At 37.3% G+C, this 19,838-nt stretch overlaps 1 protein-coding gene across 19 annotated transcripts in view; it reads left to right on the forward strand.

Annotated features, from left to right (window-relative positions):
• MEF2C (myocyte enhancer factor 2C) overlaps nucleotides 1-19,838 on the forward strand; it is a 139,044-nt gene that overhangs the window by 82,598 nt on the left and 36,608 nt on the right. For 15 of the 19 annotated variants that reach the window (XM_063180337.1, XM_063180320.1, XM_063180318.1 and 12 more), the window contains one exon: nucleotides 15,309-15,452. In XM_063180337.1, coding sequence (XP_063036407.1) covers nucleotides 15,309-15,452 — 144 coding nt within the window. Of the gene's footprint in view, nucleotides 1-15,308; nucleotides 15,453-15,513; nucleotides 15,652-19,838 lie in introns of all 19 variants that reach the window. The other 4 variants (XM_063180327.1, XM_063180330.1, XM_063180335.1 and 1 more) reach the window with 2 other exon arrangements.

The following is a 19,838-nucleotide window of genomic DNA, read 5'->3' on the forward strand; positions in this document are numbered from 1 at the left end:
TCTGTCTGCTTTCAAGTTCTTTTTCCCTGGCTGAACAAATTGTGCATTTTTTAATGCACGAATGCAAAAGATTACAGTGGATTATATATATGTTTAACTATCTAGAACTGTCTAGCGCATAGGAAGCCGAGTAAATCTATTCCTTCTAGCAATAGTCTTGATCCTATTCAGATCAAGGAAGAAATAGAACCTATGTTTCCAGTTATCGTGTTTCTAACCACTAGCTGTTATATAGAAAAAATCAGGAAGAGAAGAGTTTTCTTAAGAGTGTCTTCTTCAAGTATTTGAAAAGTTGCCTTTTCAAATAGTAGGAGGGGACAGTGTGCTTAAGTCAATACGTGAATATCCAGGAATGTGGGTGAAGGGATCTCTGTAGCCCTGGATAAGCATCTGATGCTTCTGATGAAATATAGGATTTTTGAAAACCCATTTGCTTTCTCTGGGTCATTCACAATTCTGTCGCATACTGCTAGGTTTGGATCCTGTTCTGTAGCACCAAAATCTTCCCTTGCCTCAGATCCTAACACACTGTGAATTCCCAATGACGATCAGGTGCTTAAATAGAAGGTACTGCCCAACTGAGTTTTTATGTCCCTAAACCATTTACTGGATATATTCCATAGCCCTTTCCTGTCACAAGGCCCTTCTTTCCAACAAGGCAATTGCAGCAGGGTGTGGACTGCTCTTTGTGGTTTTAGTATAAGCTTGCAGCAAGAAAGAACATTGCTCATTGACAATTTTCCTACCCTGACACTTTAAAAATTGCTTCTGTTCCAAGGGGGCTTAGAAAGAAGGACTGTCATTTCACCGTCCTGGAGACATTTTAATTTATAGGTTTCAAGTTGGGGCCAGGAAGAGAAGGGGGTTCTTATTAGTTGGTTACACTAGAAGAACTCTTGGACAGTTAGGTCCCCTTTAGATATGTAAATATAAAGTGACAATTGTGAAATTACCTTTTTCAATAATGTGCATTTTATCTTGTAGAACTAAAGCCACCTGATAGTAATACTCGTGAGAGATTCACAGCTGTATCCTGAATGAGGGAGATGTTTCTGGGCTTGGACTTGAGACGACATATTGGATCCCAAGGGTTATAGAAAATTCTCTTGTTTGTTCTACAGATTAACTTTTTCATTCCTTTTCCATTAATGAATATGAGAAATTCACCTACTCCTGTACAGTCTTTTTCCTGCAAGAAATGTTCTTAATTCCACTTCCTTCTTCGTGAAGGGTAATGGCATAAAATGCCTGACTAAACTGAAAAGTTCTGAAGTCTGCCTCCAACTGATCTCTATGACCAAATGAGTGGCAGAAATAAAAGTACTCATCAATTCCTGCCACTGCTGTTTTATTTGGGGTCTTGTGATCTACCATACCCAGGGAGAATGACAGTCTTGCTGACTTTGGGATCAATGTAAGTAAGCATTCCTGCAGTTTGCTTCAAAGTTTCACAATGTTGAGAAATCTAGACAAACCTCAGGACTGCAAATCTCTCTATAGATTCTAGGACCAAAATTTTGCACTTCTGAACTGGAGAAATTCTAGTATACTCATGGCTCATATATGGCCCTTGGCCTCTTCATGGAAAGGGTTTTCTAGCATTATTGAATTGAAATTTTAGTTATTTAGGACACTGATGGTCCCTTTCACTAGTGTAACTTCCTATGTGAAAGCCTGAGCCCACTAAAATTAGTCAGAATCTCCTTGCCAGATCTTTAATCTTAATATACCAAAAGGCAGAGCCATATTTATTTTGAGGTAATCCCAGTCAATCTTGTACAGTTAGCTTCTGATTAAATATTTCGCATTCAGAATAAATGTTAGAGAATAAATGTTAGAGAATAAATGTTAGAGAACCTTAAGTATTCCTTTCTCATTCTATGTAATACTCTTTGGTCTAGGCTGCTTATTGCACTGTAAATGCTCTCCAGAGCTTAGAAAAGAGCTCTGGCTTCTGTGACAGCAGGCAGATTGCTGCATACAGCTTAGAGGATAGGCAGGATGATGAAATAAGTAAATGAGCTCAATTTTCTTGCTGCAGAAATATCACTGTTTTTCCATCCCACATCATAATGGTTTCAAGTTGGTCTGTAGTTGGTCCAAGCTTCTAGCACAAGAAGACTGGGAATAGTGCTTTTGCACTGTGGATTTCAACTCATTGTTGGGAAAGGACCCTGTATGGTTCTTCCTTATACACAGGCTGAGTATGTTAGGAAAAAATTATTACACTAGCAGCTTCTGAATATCTCTGATTTAAAATTCAGAGTAATCTGAATATTTCTGATTTCTTGGCCAGAAATCAATGTTTACCTTTTTCTCAAGAACACAGTCCCCAAACCACTATATATATCCGTGGTGCAAAACTTTTCACATTGGTCGATTCATTAAAACAGAAGCAGTCCTCCAGACAGCTCTGGATTTGGGGTTTTTAATTAAAAAACTTCCCTTCTTATCTGTGACATGACTCTGTGAAGATCTGAGGAAACACCTGTGTTATCTAGAGATGTGAGTATCCCCAAGACATTTATTGTCTTTCCTGCATTGGAAGTTGCACGTTCACAGCAGAGATTGAGGAAGGGAATGTATGCCAACCCCTTGACTGCTCCAGCTCCACAATTCTGGCAAGGGGTGAGAAGCTTCTGATGGCAGGGCAGAGCAGTGATTTCTGCTGCAGGAGCAAGAGATCAAAACTGATCAAGAGCCCACACTACAGTTTTCATCAAATGAAACAGTATCTATTCTACCCATATTCACAGTGTCCTTCATGCCTGTTTCTGAAGTCTTAGAAAAATTAGGAAGGCCAAAATCTTGTTCTATTTGTTCATCTCTCCTATGGAATTAGGGCACCTAAATGGAGACCAATTTGTATCCCACAGATCTCTCTCTGTAATTACCATATGATTAAAGATTTTAAGATCTAAGATGGTAAGACTTTGCCAGACCAATATACCAATACATCTTACAAACCTATAATTCTGTCCCAAAAAGAAATCCAGTTTTTCAGCAAAAAAACCCTAACATTTAAAATGTTTTCGCTGCTTCCAGAAGAAGACAAATTTCACAAACAAAACATTTAGATTCTGAGATAAGAATTTTTTTCCTTTTCCTTTCCGAACCTTTCCGAACCTTTCCTTTCCAAACCTTTCCTTTCCGAACCTTCTCTTCCTGGAACCTTCCCTTCCTGGAACCTTCCTGGGCCCTTCTCTTCCCTTCCTGGAACCTTCCTTTCCCATTCCCTTTCCCATTCCCTTTCCCTTTCCCTTTCCAGAACTGTCCTTTCCTGAACTTCTCTAAACTGTCCTTTACTTTCCTGCACTTTCCTTTCCTGAACTGTCCTTTCTTTTCCTGAACTGTCCTTTCCTGAACTGTTCTTTTCTGAACTTTCCTGCACTTTCTTTTCCTGAACTTGCCTTTTCTCAGCCATGATTTTTCTAATACCCCTGTAAACCATGTCCTGGCCATTTCTGACCAGATATTGAGTCTGCCTCTGACATACCTGTTTCTCAAGCAGTGTTAAGAATGAGAAGCAACTCTGTTTCTAATGCTTCCTTCTTTCCCAAGCAGAGCACTGAAACTGACCATCATGTTGTTAATTTAACAGCTTCAGAAGGGAGCATATAAAACCCCGTTTTGCAGGTGTATGTGAAGGTCGGTCTGTTTCTCTCTACCAAATTCATACTTCTAACTATGTTACCACTTGCTTGGGTTTTTCTTCTTATAGCACCCCAATTATGGGGGTGGTCATTCAACTTTTTAAGAGGGAAAACTGTAAAAAGTTAATTAAAAAAGCCTCTGCAGGAAGTCAGTAAGAGAAGCAGGAGTTGAACTGCATCTACTTGGGCTATGCAGCTTTAGCCTTGGATAATCTCATGTACAGGGGATTCTGCCTCCATGATGACACAGTTTGCCATAATAGACATTTAGAATTTCCTTTAATGAAAGGTATCAAAAAGCTTTTCAGAATCTGACAGTTTTGGAGAATCTCATGTAAAAGGGGCTTCTGCCTCCATGATAGCACAGTTTGCCATAATAGAAATATAGAATTTCCTTGACAGAAAATTATCAAAAAGCTTTTCAGAATCTGAACATTTTTTACCATTTCTGATTCTCTCCTTTTGAGAGAAGTGCTTACTCATCTCAAGGGAAGAGCAGAGGGATAAGAGCAGTATGACTTTTAAAGTTATGCTTGAGGGAAACAATTGTTTTGAAGGACCAACTTTTGAAGGTAGTAATCCAGTTCTGGAGTTTCATTGAGCATCTCCATACTCCTGACTGCACTTTTTCACTCCTTTAGTATTTAGTTGATTTATTTAGAAATTTCAGTTTGCAAACTTTCTGTCCACATCTTACCACTCCTGTAGTATTTTCCATGGGAAAACAAAATCCAGGTCTTTGTTTGCAGCAGATTGACGCTTTGGTAAACTGACAAATACATAGTCTAGAGATTTTAGCAACTGTTTAAAAATAGATACAATTTACACTGATGTTTCTGGTAAATAACAGAACTTACATACGTGGGAAAAAAAGCCATCTTAAATATGAAATTCCGCATCATTTGAGTTATCTGTTTCCATAGTTAAAATCATGGGCCAGTTTGGATTGTCAAATACTGTATCTTGCTTTCTCTGCGCTTACTTTCATCTCTCCTTGGTGACAGCTCTCCATGTGGCAGAGAAACAGGAGGCTAGAGTTTCAGGGATCTAGCCTCTATTGTAATTCACCATTTTTGAAAAATATATTGCTTTGGGGATTTTTACCAATGGATAAACAATTGTAGTACTATGAAAAAAAAGGAAATATTCTGTTTCCTATAGAAGGAACATTTGCTTGTTTTCATACTGGTACTTTTTTCTTTTGTAATACCCTATCATTTGATCTACTGTAAAATAAATGTTCAGTTTCTGAGAGGAATAACAAACATGTTCAGAACACTGATTCATTCAAGATTTTTATGAGAGACCTCCAAAGAAGGCCAAGGTGCTGAAGGAGGGGATGTTCTTTTCTCACTGGGTGGCATTTTCACTGCTGAGTCAGTAGTGCAGAGTTCAGTGCTGCTGGAAGTGCTCTTTTTCAGGTGAAATAGAAAAGCAAAATTTTGCGGTCATCAGAGGTTCCCTGGCCATGATTGAGGGCAAAGGTGTTTGCCTCATAGTCTAGGAAAAATTGCATCCAAACTAATTTATATAATATGTTACACTGTTATTTGTCTGAGGAACCCATCATTTCTGCTCCAGAAAACTTCAGTGACTAGCAAAGCTACACAGGTTGGCAATGTATTTTTCCCAGGAAGGTTGCATTTTAAGAATGCATGAAGCAGCTCTTAAAGCTGTAATTTCAGAATCTCATATATCTTTTAAAACATAAATAGTGCTCAAACTATATGTGAAGAATAATTCCTATCAGCTGTTGTTGTTTCTTGTAAGAGGTATGACAAAAGAATCTGTAAAGCTATGTGTTCTTCTGTATGTCACATTTCTCAAGGTCTGTATTTCACTTTTAAAGTATTTTGAATATGGCATTCAGTATAAAAGGTTCCCAGTTATATAATGGAAAAACACCAGCTGCCTTAAAATAGGGGGTTTTTTTCTGCAGTTATTTATATTAAGCCCTGCATATTTCAAATATTCTATATTTCAAGAACTAACAACAATGATGTAACAGACTTGGTAACACTACTGTACATCTAGAATATCTTGACTGGTATCTTTACAGCTGTTCAAAATCCACCTACAAATTTACACTAGTGTAAGTGAGATCTGACTTCAGCCTTGTATTTGTGTGTATGTTTGACTAAATTAGACACAAATGAAAATGTTGAAGATGGTGCTCCATATAGAAAGGCTGGAGCCAGAGGAGCATTATAGACAGATGAACATAAAAAGAATGAGTGAAATAACAACCTGTGTATGATTACAGTGTTTATTTTTAAGGGGCCTCATATTCCCTAAAAAAAATGATTATTGTTCTGGACTACTGTAAAGTTTATTTTTTCAACCATACACTTTATGTGTCTAACAGCAAAAGTTAGACACATACAAATCAAATATATTACCTGTCACCAATATCTTGTTCTCTTTCAAGGATGCTCAATAAAGCTTAGGGAAAACCTGGGCATTTAAAAACTTCATATATTTCTATGGGTTTGAAAAATCAGGGAGGCATATAATGGACTGATATTTTGCTGTGGTCAAGGGGGAAAAGTAAGTCAGAAATGCAACTATTCTGGCTTTAGGTTATCTTTGCACCCCTTGGCTTCCAGGTCTGGCTGTGCAATGGTGGTGCTCCTGCCGGTGAATTAGTCGAAGTAGCCAAAATGTAGAAGCTTTGTCTTCACGAACTTAGTTGTTCTGCAGTCTGTCTCAAAAAATAGTGGGGGTCTGTTTTCTGTTAAAAGATAGGGGATGAAAAATGGGATATTTGCTACTAGGCTGTGGTGCTAGCCTTCATCCTGCAAAAAGCACACATCCATAGAAGGACAGCAAGTAGAAAGAATGGTGGGAAATACAGGAGAGTAACCTCATGATTTTTACCTTTATCTACATCTTCCATGTTTCCATAACTCAATAGTAGTGCCTGGGCCTTTGAGCCCTCAGTAAGGAGTTAGAATCATTGGGGTACTCAAAAGGCACAAATAACTATTCCATCACTAAAACAAAAGTATCCTGAGAATATCTCTGTTCTAAGTTAGATGATCTGCTAATTTTATGCATAACACACTAAAAGCTTGTCTCTGGACTGTTTTAGGTATTTAAATACAACAGGGTGTTTTAATACAACAGAACAGAATTTGAGTTTCTTTTCAAATACAGTTTGAAAAAATATCTACACAGAAGTTCCAACTGTATTTGAATACAGTATTTGCTTGTAAATGTGTGGTTTACAGTAATTTTTATTAACATTTATGAGGAATTCTGTTCATTCAAAGCCAGTATTTTTTCTTTTTAAACCTTAAATACTTGTAGAGAGGATTTCATCAGAATCTAATCACAACTAGGTCAGCCTACATTTATGTCACAATCTTAACATCTCCAATTAATTTCACATGTGAATTCATTATTTATAAAATGCTAGTCTTGTCTGAAGAAACATCTCTTTTTTAAACTCCCCTAATGCAGCGCACCAACAATATGAAGGTAGTGTTATACTGCATCATAGCAAATGGAAGGTGGTCATGCAAGTGTGGACACTTTTTAAAAATCCATCTAGATTTGAATAAAAGGTGATGAGATGTGATTTAGTAGAGGGTATGTATGCATATACGTATATATATATATGAATAGATAAAGATATACATACATGAATTTATATGTATATATCTGCAAGGTGCAGTGTAGCTCTTGTAGCTGTGATCACATGAGAACTGAGATTTGCGACAGTAGCATGAGGGAAGAAAAGACAAAAAAACCAAGCAGCCAGGAGCAGTGTGGCCAGTCAGCACCGTGGCCCTGTGAACAGCCATCTATGGCCATGGGGCAGCAGGTGCTGGCACTGACAGGTGCAGATGGCCGGGATGCGTGACATTGCTGGGGACCCGCTCCCTGCTGGCTGCAGCCACATCATGCCAGCCAGCACCATCAGTCACTTGATGCTCCTCTCCCCCCATAGATTCCTGGGTGGCTGGGATCAGCAGGTGCTGCTGCCTTCTCCTCTTTCAGAGCCCAGGGAATGTGATCCCCTGCATTTAGGGTTGGTGTAGGAATCTTATGTCAGCTGCCCAGGGGGATATGTGGGTTTTCAGACCTTTTGAAACACGATGATGGATGGGAATAAGCCCAAAGGATGAGAAAATATCCTTAATTAGAACATTGGGAACTATTCAGATCTAAATTCTTCATTTAAAAACAGTATACAAGTGATGGACAGAAGTGTTTTGCATGTCCCAAGAAATAATTATGAATATAGGGAGGTATAAGTTTACACAGAATCACAGAATAAGCTGAAATGGAAAGGATTCACAAGGGTCATCAAGTCCAGCTGCTGGCTCTTGCACATCACAGACCAAGAATCACACGTGATTCTTGAAGAATCACATGTGCCCAAGAATATTGTTCAAACACTTCTTGAATTCTGACAGCATTCACTTCTTGAATTCACAGCTTGGCACTGTGACTACTTGTCTGAGGAGTCTCTTCCCATGCCCAGACACCCTCTGTGTGAAGAATCTTTACCTAATATCTAAACTAAGCCTCCCATGACACCCCTTCAGGCCAGTTACTTGAGTCCTGCCACTGGGCACCACAGAGATCAGTGACTGTCCCTCCTCTTCCCCTCATGAGGAAGTTGTAGACTGCAACTTCTCACCTTCGTCTCCTCTTCACCAGCTGAACAGACCAAGTTCTTCAGCATGTATTTGCAAAAATTTTAATATAAAGCTTTAATTATGGAGTCCTTGTGATTGTTTCTTTCAGAGAAAATCACAAAAATATATGTGGTTTAGTTTAGCTGCTGTGAGATCTCTGAATCTGATGCATGCTCTTAATACTTAAAAAGCCAAAGTTGTCCAGTGTAATTTAAGTCAATACTTAACAGAAACGCCCCTGCAAGTTGGCAAGATTGAGCATTAAAGAAAGAGATTTTGCATTCTCTCTTTTAGAAAGCATGCAAACATCTGGAATCTTCCCATCTCCAGCCTCATCATCTCTCCAGAAGGGAGATTTAGGCACAGCAGTGTGCTTCAAGGTGTGTTCTCTGAGATAGATGAAAGGCATGCAAAGAGGCAGCAGGAGATGTGGTGGTGCTGACCAGTCTGCTCCAGGCTGCAAGATCGGCAGAGACAAGTCCTGGGGGCTCTGGGGCTGCGCCAGGTGCACTGCCTTCCAAAGCTCCCCCATACCCAAGTTAGGTAGCAGAGTTCTAGGTAACAATGAAGCAAAAATCCCACTAACCTAGTGCCCTTTAAAAAAAAAACAGATTTTGTTTGCAAAATATGGCAGAATATTGCAGAGACGCCTTAGCACACAACAAGTGTGTGAGTGAAAGAGGATAGACTGAACTATATAATCAGGTAGAGATCTCATGCCCTGATGAGTTTGCAGTACACATGTACTGTGTACTGTCAAATCCACTGTTCAATCATTTGTAAGCAGAGAGAAGCAGGTGTTACTGGCAAGCCAAACTGTGTTGTTTGGTTTCTCAGGAAGTGTGATTAGAGAAGGTATTTGAAGGTGATGAGAATAATCACTTGGCATGTGTAAATGAAAGGCAAATCCAAGCAGAGGTTTTGATGTAATGTTGTGAAAAGCACATTTATGTGTATTTTTTTGAAGAAGACATGCGTATGGTACCAGACAATGGAATTTTTTAATTTGAAACTTCAGTAAAGCAGTATCAAAAATATTAGCATGGGGTTATAAAAGTTCAGCTTTATATAAGCTCTGTAGCTTTTTTCAAAAGGCATACAAACCACAAAAGCATTTTACGATCTTTGAAAAAGAGGGAAGAAATGTTCAATTTTTCTGTATTACTGCTATACATTTTTGTGTGCATGGAGTTTGTTAGATAACATAATTGTAATAATGTTTTTTGTTATTCTCCTAAATATACAATTAAAGTACATTAGTGCCAGCATACTGGTTTATGTCCATTATTAAATGTAAAAATTTAAGAACTTTGTGTTAATGAAACATAAAATTTGAGACATTAGTTACATGTAAGTTAGGAAATTCAGATGGGTAGTTCCCATAGCAACCAATCTCTTCCTCTGAGTTTTTCATTTCAGTAGAATCTTTCATTACTTGATTGCACCATAAATTGTATCATGCAATGTCATCCTAAAATTTCATCATAAGAGAGAAGAAGAGAGGGAGAGGGAGAGGGAGAGGGAGAGGGAGAGGGAGAGGGAGAGGGAGAGGGAGAGGGAGAGGGAGAGGGAGAGGGAGAGGGAGAGGGAGAGGGAGAGGTATTCTTCATACAACACTTTCTAACTTAAATTTTTCTGTTGCACAGAGAATAAACTGGTGCTTAAATGAATCACATCCATGTCCAGATATTCTCTGCTCTTTTGAGGGACCTCCATAAATTTGGTAGGGTTCTTTGGAATCATGGAATGACTATAAATGATAAAGCAGTTGAACATGTAGTCTATCATTCCTTTGAAATTGGCTATTGTCTGCCTTACCATGTAGATATGTAGGTCCAGCAAAAAGAAAGGAGAAAAATACATTTATGGTGGCTAAAAGATTTACTCCATCCAGATACAGAAAAGAAAGTGTTAGTGGAAATGGAGGGCTTTTTCTGACAGTGAAATACAATTTACTGCATTCCAACTCTAAATTGACACTAGTGGATCTTTCAGTGAAAGATCATTGTGGTAGTTTCTAGACAACATAAAAGATATGGGAATTTTAGAAATAGACATTTAATTCTGAATTTTTCCATACTGTAAAATTTGATTACAGAAGAAGACCCAGTGAAATCATACTTTTCATCACACAAATGAAGATAGTGGTTAACCTAACCTTGTTAGGTCCTTGTTGGAGAGGGTATCAAAAAGGAACATATTGGGCTGATTTGAATCTTTTTGGAACCTCATCAGCTGACCTGGTCTTTAATTTGGCACCTATACTGTGAGCATTTCCAAGCCCTGGAGTGCTATGAGAAGCAGTTCCATGTCATTGCAACAGGCCAGGACTGGTAATAAGTTATATAGATTCTATGTATTTATAGAAGGTTGATTATTATTTATTAAGAAACTTATTGTTTTTTCAAATAGTTATGATATAGTTGGACTTAATAGGTTCTCTAATTTAAATACTATTAGTATTAGTTAACTAAGAACCTATTCTTTGGTAAACAAATTTCTACAATATATTTTACATGTTTACATTTATAGGTGTAGTAAGTTAAGATAACTTCTGCTCTTCTCACAGACTTTTCCCAAAACAGTACCAGGGAAAGCTGTGTTTCTCTCTGTGGTCAGAGAGCTGCTGCTACAGTTCCATAGCAGATAAACCAATTAAAAGGAAAGATGAACAAAGTAAATTACAAGATGGAAAAAAATAAAATCATTTCTAACCCTCTCCACTCATTCTGTTAAAGAGATGCTAAAAAAGACCAAAAAGAAATCTGGAGGATAAAACTGCCGAAACAGAGACTAGATTAGGAAAATTAAAGGCTTTTGCTCCTCAAAAGTCTTCAAAATTACAATGATTTTCATTGTCTTGATAAAATCAGACCTGGATATTACTGCCATATTTTCTTTTGAGCTTCCATAATGATGATAAGTTTTGCATGAAATAAAATCAAACAGTTGTTTATACTCAGTTTTGCAGCAGTCAGCAGGTCACATATTAGCGCTTCTCCTCTGAGATTCACAGAGCAGGATTTAGGCTAATTGCTGGCACAGCACGTTTCAGCCAAAGATTGTTTTCCTTTGACCATTTTGTTTTTCACATGCCTTGGCCAATTTCAGGTTATTGGAGTCCAATATAATTACTTGATTAATTGCTTGGAAGAAGTGGAGCTTCGGTAGTTGAAAAATAGCTTATTTTCTTTAAAAAATAACTGAAATTTGCCTTAGGGTTCTCTAGAATGCAATGCACTATACATTTGTGTTATTTTATCCTTTTATAAATTCCCAGAATAGTAATGAAATCTTTGGAAGCTAGCTGATCTCCGGGAGGATGTGATAGGTCTGTTCTAGGTTTTGTAAGAGTCTATGACAAGTCAATGATAAGAAAAATAATTTCAAAATGACTGTAAGACTGTCAAAGACTCCAGAACCAGCTTCTTCTTTCAAGAGGTGACACTAAATAGAGGAGAGGAGGAAATATTTACACAAAGTCCAGAGAGCTTGTAAAAAGGGTTAGTCAGTTTGACACTGGTCAGCATCACTTTTACCTGTACTGTACAAACTTGTGTTGAAGCACACCAATAATGGAAAAAATGAAGGGGAAAAAAAAGAGAAGTTTAGTGTGGTGGTTAATGACATGGAGGAAAGTAAATTAATGAACAAAGTAATAAGATAGGGAAAACTAGCCTGCATGTTGAGGAGGCAGAGATAATCCTGATATGTTCAGAGTCATTATTTCTGTCCTTGGTACAACTCATTACCTTAGTGCAGAGTTTAAGCACGTCACTTCCAGCCTGCTGTCCTCTCCAGAGGAAGACTGATGTGAGCCTGTGTGTTCCTGACCCTGTGTAATCTACCAATCTGTTCTTCTGTCTTTTCCCTTACAAGTTCTTTTTTATTTCATTGCCAAGCAAATCTAGTACAAAGGGAGGGATCTCCAAGACAGTGAAATTCCAACAAGTTTCAGGAAAATGGTATGTTCTTGTGCAGGAAAAGAGAACCAGAAATTACTCCCAGAAAGACTCCCAGCTGAAGGCAGCATTTCAACCTGAGTTGTGACAAACAGAAGCAGCAAAGGGTCAGCAGAAGGATGGGTGAGAAGAGAAATCCCCAGATACCCTTCCACAGGAGATCTTTTCTGCATATTGCACTTTACCCCAAAATCAAATTCACAGGGAACTAGGCATTAGTTCCAGCACTCACAAAGCTAGAAGCTGTGCCTCTTAGTGGAAATGATATGTGGAAATTCCTGTTGCCTAGCCTTAACCTGACTCATTTAAATACTTCCTTGTTTTTGTTTGGGATTTCTGTGATATTTTCTAGATGGGGGTTAAGGGTTTGTGTCTGTATTTGTTTGATTTGATTTGAATTTTTTTGAGGTGTGATGGGCAGAGAGCAAGTGGTCTGCATTACTGAGCTTGATTTGCACCATCAGCCAAGGTACCAGCCAAAAGCACAAGACTGATTTTTTTTGCAAGGGAAAGGTTTGCCTCTTCTCTTTAGGGCTAAAGTTAATTTTGGGTAGAATATTGACACAATTTATTGCTTTTCATCTTGGCTTTTCTAGTGAAAATAGAGATTGCTTTTTCTCTGCCTAGTGTGGCAAGCATCCTGCTTTCTAAAGGTATGAAAATAATGTAAAAATAAATATCTATAAAAATACTTCTACAATGGGAGGGAATCCAGTCTGTTTGGAGACTGTTGCAAGACCCATGTTGGCTCCCGTTGCCTTTCCTCTTCTGAGCGTCTGAAAGGTGCAGTGCATCCTCAAACCTCTACAAACCACCGTAGCAACTGAGTGCTAATCATTTGCAGAACTTTAAGGCATTATAAGTATGCTGGGGGCAAGATGCCTCTGCTTCTCACAGACACAGTCTTGTGAATTCAGCAGGATTTGTGAATGATGGGAGGGGGAAAGATTCAAAAGGCTACAAAGCATTCCTCTGGTTCTTCTCTTTTCATATTTCTTTTTGTCTGTTATCTCAAAGCCTGAAGTTGAGGAAGTAATTTAGTCCAGCTCACATCCACATCTGTCCTCAGAGACTCCATAGGAATCAGCAGGACTCCATCAGTGTATCATATGAGCTCTGGAAATGGTCCCAAGTATGCTGATCTTGGTTTCATGTCTGGACAGCTTGATCTAAGTTTGAAACAGAATGTTTTATGTATTCAGAGGACAACTGTTTAATGCTTATGTGAAGAGAAGAATGTTAGTTGAGATTGCAATGAGACATTTTGCTTATACTATATCTTGTTGTGTCTATTAAATCTATTAAACAGCAGCAGTTGCAAAACCCTCTTGCTAATTGGGTTGTTTCAAGCTGCTAGCAGTACATATCATGTAGTATTATGTCTGTTCTGCTAACTGAACATTTAACATTTAAAAGATAAAAGAGCAAGGAGAGTGGAAAAAGGTGTAGGGAATTATTCAGCTTGTTTTAGCATCTCAAGTTTTTATTCAAATGGATTATAATTTTATTGGTGTTAAGGAAGTAGCTCATGGATTTGACTTGAAGTCTTTATAGATATGAAGTTTGAAAAGAAAGATCTACATTGGGCCAGCCTTTCATAAATGCCCAAATCTGTTTCAGAGGTCTGCAATGGGAGATTAGAAGGCTCAGATCTCATAGAACAGATCACCATCACTTTGCTTAGTCAATGAAAATGGAAGGTTCAGGGGTTTTTCATTAGTATGAGAACACTGACATGGCATGACATTATAATATTTAAGGGTAGTAACAGTAGTAAGCTGATCTTCGTCATAAAAAATTAATTATGAAATGTGTACAATTCCTGAAGGAACAAAAAGCTGATACAGAACCATTCTGAGAAGGCAAAAAGATACCGGAGTATCCCACACTGACAGACTGTGCACATTAGCCACTTACTAACTGACAAAATATGTGATATTTTCATTGTAATTGAGATTGCTTTGCCAGGTTTCAACACAGAATGGGCTACAAGCTAACTTAAAAAGTTTCTAGACAGCCAAGTAGACTTTTAAGAGTTTTTGAGTGACTCATTCTTGGAGCTAAATATGAGAAATTGTAAATATATTTGCTTTATGTACTACTGCTTGACTTGAGGAGTCCAGACTTTCTTCTCATATTCTTTTACCTTAATATAGCCTATGGCTGTTCTTTGGGGCTCTGTAAAGGTAGATCAGCTAAAGCCTTTTTGAAGCCAGACAACTGTTCCGAATTGCAAGCTACTGATTCAGTCCTGGTTTTAAGAGTTTTCAACTCTCCTGTCTTAGTGATGATAAACTTGGTTGTGTGTATTTGAGTAGCTAAACCTAAAATTCTTTGACTTTTCACTAAGCATCTATTTTAGCAGTGCTTTTTCCTGTGCATTAAGCTCTAGCCCTGTGCATTTTTAGCACTTTAGGTGTAGTCAATAAAAAGTAAACATCACTAGAAGCTCTTAATAGTTATTTCATAACTCTATCATCAACTCTGTCCTCCCTCTTGTCCTATCACAAGCATAGACTTAGGAACAACATTGCTAAAGTCCTTGAATTCTATTTGGGTAATTATTCTTCCTCTGTGAAGAAATGGATTCCTAAATTTGTTACAGGTTCATTTCTTTTTCCATTTGCTTCTCTTGCATCTTCCCTAAAAGAAAATAAGAACATCAGTGTATTCCATAGTAAACATAGATAAATATATTAAGTTTGGTTTATGTTAAAATAAATTGCATTCTGTGTTTAGTTTAAACCCTTAATGCTGCGGGATATGGGAATCATGAGGCAGGGGACGTACTAGCATAGGCACTAACTTTTTGTTATTACCAGATTAATTCTTTATTGATTTGTACCAGCTTCAGAAGAATGAGGTCTTGTATGGTCCTCACTCATTACTGGAAACCACACATCAGTGTGGTGGATCATTAGTCACTTTCTTTCCGTAAAGCATAATTTAACATTTTTCTATGATGAGCAGTTTGTGTTTCTTTAACACTGCTGAGTCTTTCTTGCAGCCCATGTCAAGGATTGAACTTCCCAAATTATGTATTTCAGACATTAAGAAAGAAAGGACTTAATGGCTGTGACAGTCCAGACCCTGATGCAGATGATTCAGTAGGTCACAGCCCTGAGTCCGAGGACAAGTACAGAAAACTTAATGAAGATATTGATCTAATGATCAGCAGGCAAAGATTATGTGTAAGTACTCTGAGCTACTTTTCATTTTTTTTACTTTCTGATATTTCTCTGAATCTGGCAGGCATTGCACAAGAAAGAAAACAAAGCTTGTGAAAGCCCTGATCCTGACTCCTCTTATGCTCTCACCCCACGCACTGAAGAAAAATACAAAAAAATTAATGAAGAATTTGATAATATGATCAAGAGCCATAAAATACCTGTAAGTACCAAAGGTTAGATGGCTGTCTGCTGATAACTGACGCAGTAACAAATCATAACCCTTTCAGTTCTGGCTTCTTAGGGAAATAAATTCAGCTAGAAAGAGGCTTTAAAGCCAAATATATAACTAAGCACTGTGGTGAGAAAATTTGCCACAGCATATTTTTCTTTCAAGTCTCTAACTCTGATACACAGATGAAGCCTATTATGGGTGAAACCTACAGAAGGAAGTGAAATATATACATATGAACTATATTCACTTAATTTACAGAAGTGTTTTACTACACCACTTGCCAAAATTATACTTAAAAAATAACAGTGGAAATTTTTCTCTGTGGACAGGCTAACAAATTGACAGAATACTTTCTGTGGCAATATAGGAAAAACAATGTAAAACTGAAATTGCTTTATATATAGTAATTAGTGTGTTTAGTATGTGTAACTTCAATTCTTCATTGTTTCTGCTAAATTCAGTTGCAGCACTGAAGGGTTACAGCTTCTTGCTCGCTGCAGAGAAACAGAGTGCATGAGAGCCTCATGGCAGGTCTCAGACATGTTTGTGAGTTGGAGTGATTTTATAGCTTTATCAGAGAATTTGCTTTGACCTCATCAACATTATTTTAATGCTTTAGCATGAGCTAAATTTTTTTTTAACCGAGTCAAAATTTCTAACAATCAGTCATATGCCTTGCCAGATATTGAAGAGAAATAACTCTGCATGTCCTATTTGTTTTGCACGAGACATACAAAGGATGAATTATTTGTCATTATGTTTAATATTACATTTTTAAGATGACAAATATGGAGGTTTGGAGGTTATATTTGATTGGTATTCCAAATGTCTGTGGAAAGCAAAGTAGGAAACCAAATATTTGCATAGACCCAAAGAAGCATTTTAATTTGCATAGGTAACTTCTTATTTCTAAAAGACAAAAAAAGGAGATAATTTGTATGTGTTCATTTGTCATTCCCATACAAAGGTAGCATGGTTATCTACCAAAAATGTTGTCTGGATACCCAGAATGCACAGTGTCTTCTGTACTGTTAGTCAGTTGCACATACAAAATCTGACAACTAAGATGAGGATACTTCTTAAGGAGGCTCAGATTCTGTCTCAAGCACTCTTAAGTGTTCTTTCTATTAAGTCTCAGCAGAAGGATTTTTCACTCATGGTAATTAAAATTTGAAGAAGTTCTTACATCAGGCAAAAGTATTTTGGAAAAATATAAGGACACTAAATAATACTTTCCCAGAGACTAGAAAAGCACCAAATTTGATAAAGGTATATATAAAATGACAGATTAAGGGTACCCAACATGTATGTAGAATCTCAGGGAGGAATACAGAACTATCCCATTTTTTTTACCTCCCTTTTTATTTGCTTCTTTTGGAAAGCTGTTTTTCTCAGAACAGAAAAGCTCTAAAGCTGTCACTATTAATTTGGTTTCTCAGGATACAACTCAACTTGACAAATGATGACTGCAGTACTTAGGTAGACTGTTATAAGCCAAACTGCTTAACCCTTTTTCACATCAAAATCTCACCAATTGTCATTCTTTCATGCTGTTTCTCTTTCAAGGATGACTTGGCTTTTTCAAATCAAACTGACAGAATTTTCATCAAGCTACTTTTCTGCCTTAAAAATATATTTGGAATGATCCTTCAGAACATCTATTAATCTCATGCTACTTGCTTCTTTTCTTTCCTAACAAAACAGGTCATATAACAGGTTATAATCATCTGAAATCTTAAGACATTAAAAAAACCTAGGAAAAAAAATTTCATTCCCATAGTAGTGAGTTCTATCTCTTTCTTTACCTCCATAAGCATTTGGAAAATTGTCTTTTCTGTAAAGTGAGGAAATGTATAAGATTTGGAAACCAGACAGTTAACCTGAGCATGGTATATCAGTTTTGTTTTCCAAAAATTAATGGAATTTCACTCCAGTTGTTTTCATTTAATATAACTTTTTGACGTCAAATATAGTCCTACTTCAGGAATTAATTGGTGATTCCCACCTTTCAGGAGGTGATGAGGTGCAGTGTATTAATCTTTTTGTGCAATTACTTCAGAGACACTTCAGAAATACAGAACAGCAAAATGTTAGCATTTTTTCATGTAAGACAGAGTAGTCATCCTCTGACTACACCACAAGCTGAGCTCAGGACCTCTGTCCTCCATCCAAGCTGCTTACCACAATAGGAAGAAACAGTACATATTCTCTGGTAATGCAACAGAAACTCCTTCTCTTGGCATATGCCAAGATGCAATGGGCAAGATCGAGATCACAACTTATACTTAATGTAAATTTGTAACTAGCTGGTTTTATATATAAATATTATGTATTGTATAAAGTAATATCCTTAACTGGACAAATCAGAATAACTAAGACAGGGAAGATATATTCATTTACTTGTGATTATCAAAGGCAGCCAAGAAAATTGGGGAGAAGAAAGCAAAATTAATAATAAAGTCACTGAGTCAAGTCTCTAAATCACTACATACAGAATATATAAAACTATGCATTGCCTCTGCCTGGTTTTGTAACATAAAAAAGTTGCTGCCAAATAAAAACAACATTGGCTTTTGCTCCTAACAATAATGTTTCATCAGATAATTTTCTGGGGATAAGTATTCATATTGTTCTAAACCATCTGATAAAAATTAGACACATATTTGTAAATTTCGTAAGAATGATGAAAGCAGAGGAGACAGAAATAGCCCACTAGAAGGAAGCTATGAGCATCTCTGTCTCTAAATAAATGAAGGCCTCATTGAACACGGGGAAATAAAACCAATACTTAACACAGAATGTTTGGCCTATTAAGTTCCAAGGGGGTTAAGTGTCCAACACTTTGTTTGGCAACATGTATCATAGCATGTGGAGTGAGCATCCAGCACTGTGTGCTGTACACTGGCAGTATCATCTCTGGTGAGCCATCTGCCCTCTTTGGCAGTGGTGTCCAAAGGAGCAAAGACAAAGGAAGGGGGAAAAATAGGCAAAATGTGGCACTCTTTATATACGTGACAGTGTTGACTTTGTCTATATTAGAATTAGCAAAAAAAGCAGAAAACGTACTAAAGCAGCATGAAATGTGCTTATCAATGAGGTGAATTTTTTGAACAGTCCCCATCGGGCTTTCGGTACCTTTTGATGCTAAATAACATTCTCCCAGACAATTTCTTCATTTCATTTGCTTGTTAGTCCAGGCCAGGAACAATTCTCAGTTGTCGGTTTACATGTAGTCATAAATTTTTTGAAGTTGAGAAAGCTTAATGGTATGGACATTGTTCTGTGGCCTCAGATGGCCTCAGTTCCTCCCTAGCTCCTATTAATAGATATATATTACACAAGTTCATCAGAAACTTTAAGGTCCATCAGGCTGAAATGGAATCAATATTAACCATGGGGAATCTGCAGGACATTGCAGTTCTTTGTGAGGAATTTGTAACACTAATAAAGTTAGACAGAGATCTAGACAACTGTACCTAGAGATGTAGTATTTAATACTGATGTTTAGCCAGTCAAACTTTTCTAACTTTTGACTGTGGTGAAGAAATAAAAACTACTGTATTTCAGATATAGTATATTGTGCTGAAAAACAGAGAGTAAACTAACTTTGCCCTTATAAAATTGCCTACGAAGTGCTCTGTAACCAGATGTAAGTTGATCCTAATAGTTGGTAAAATGACAAAAATTAGACTATTCATAAGGAAATTGAATAATTCAACTACTTTAAAAAATACTTTTCAAATGACAAAATGAAAGCTAAGTAACAGTTTCACTTGACTAGGGAGACTGACACCTGAAGAGCTACCAAGATTGGAGCTCTTTTGTACAAATGTAGAAAAAGAAGAATCTTGAACAGTTTGGTTTGTACATGGAAGGAAGAACATAGTGGTTAAAAGAAACAAGCTTTTAGAATTCTGGCAAGACCTTCTGTTTTGCATTTCTACACTTGTTTAAGTTTAGATAACAGAAATTCAGATTAGGAAAAGATATTAGGAAAATAGAGGCAATAATAGTCTCCACCCAGACTCAGAAGCAGACTTCATAGGTCGTGTGACAAAGGGTAACAAAAACTTTATGCAGTGTTCTCTTGACAATGACAGTCAATGCAACATGGACTGGTACTCAAGCAGGCAGGTCCACGGGCTCAAAGCCACCAGGTAGAGAGAACTCCATCG

This window comes from Melospiza melodia, chromosome Z (genome assembly GCF_035770615.1).
Source record: "Melospiza melodia melodia isolate bMelMel2 chromosome Z, bMelMel2.pri, whole genome shotgun sequence".
NCBI lineage: Eukaryota > Metazoa > Chordata > Aves > Passeriformes > Passerellidae > Melospiza > Melospiza melodia.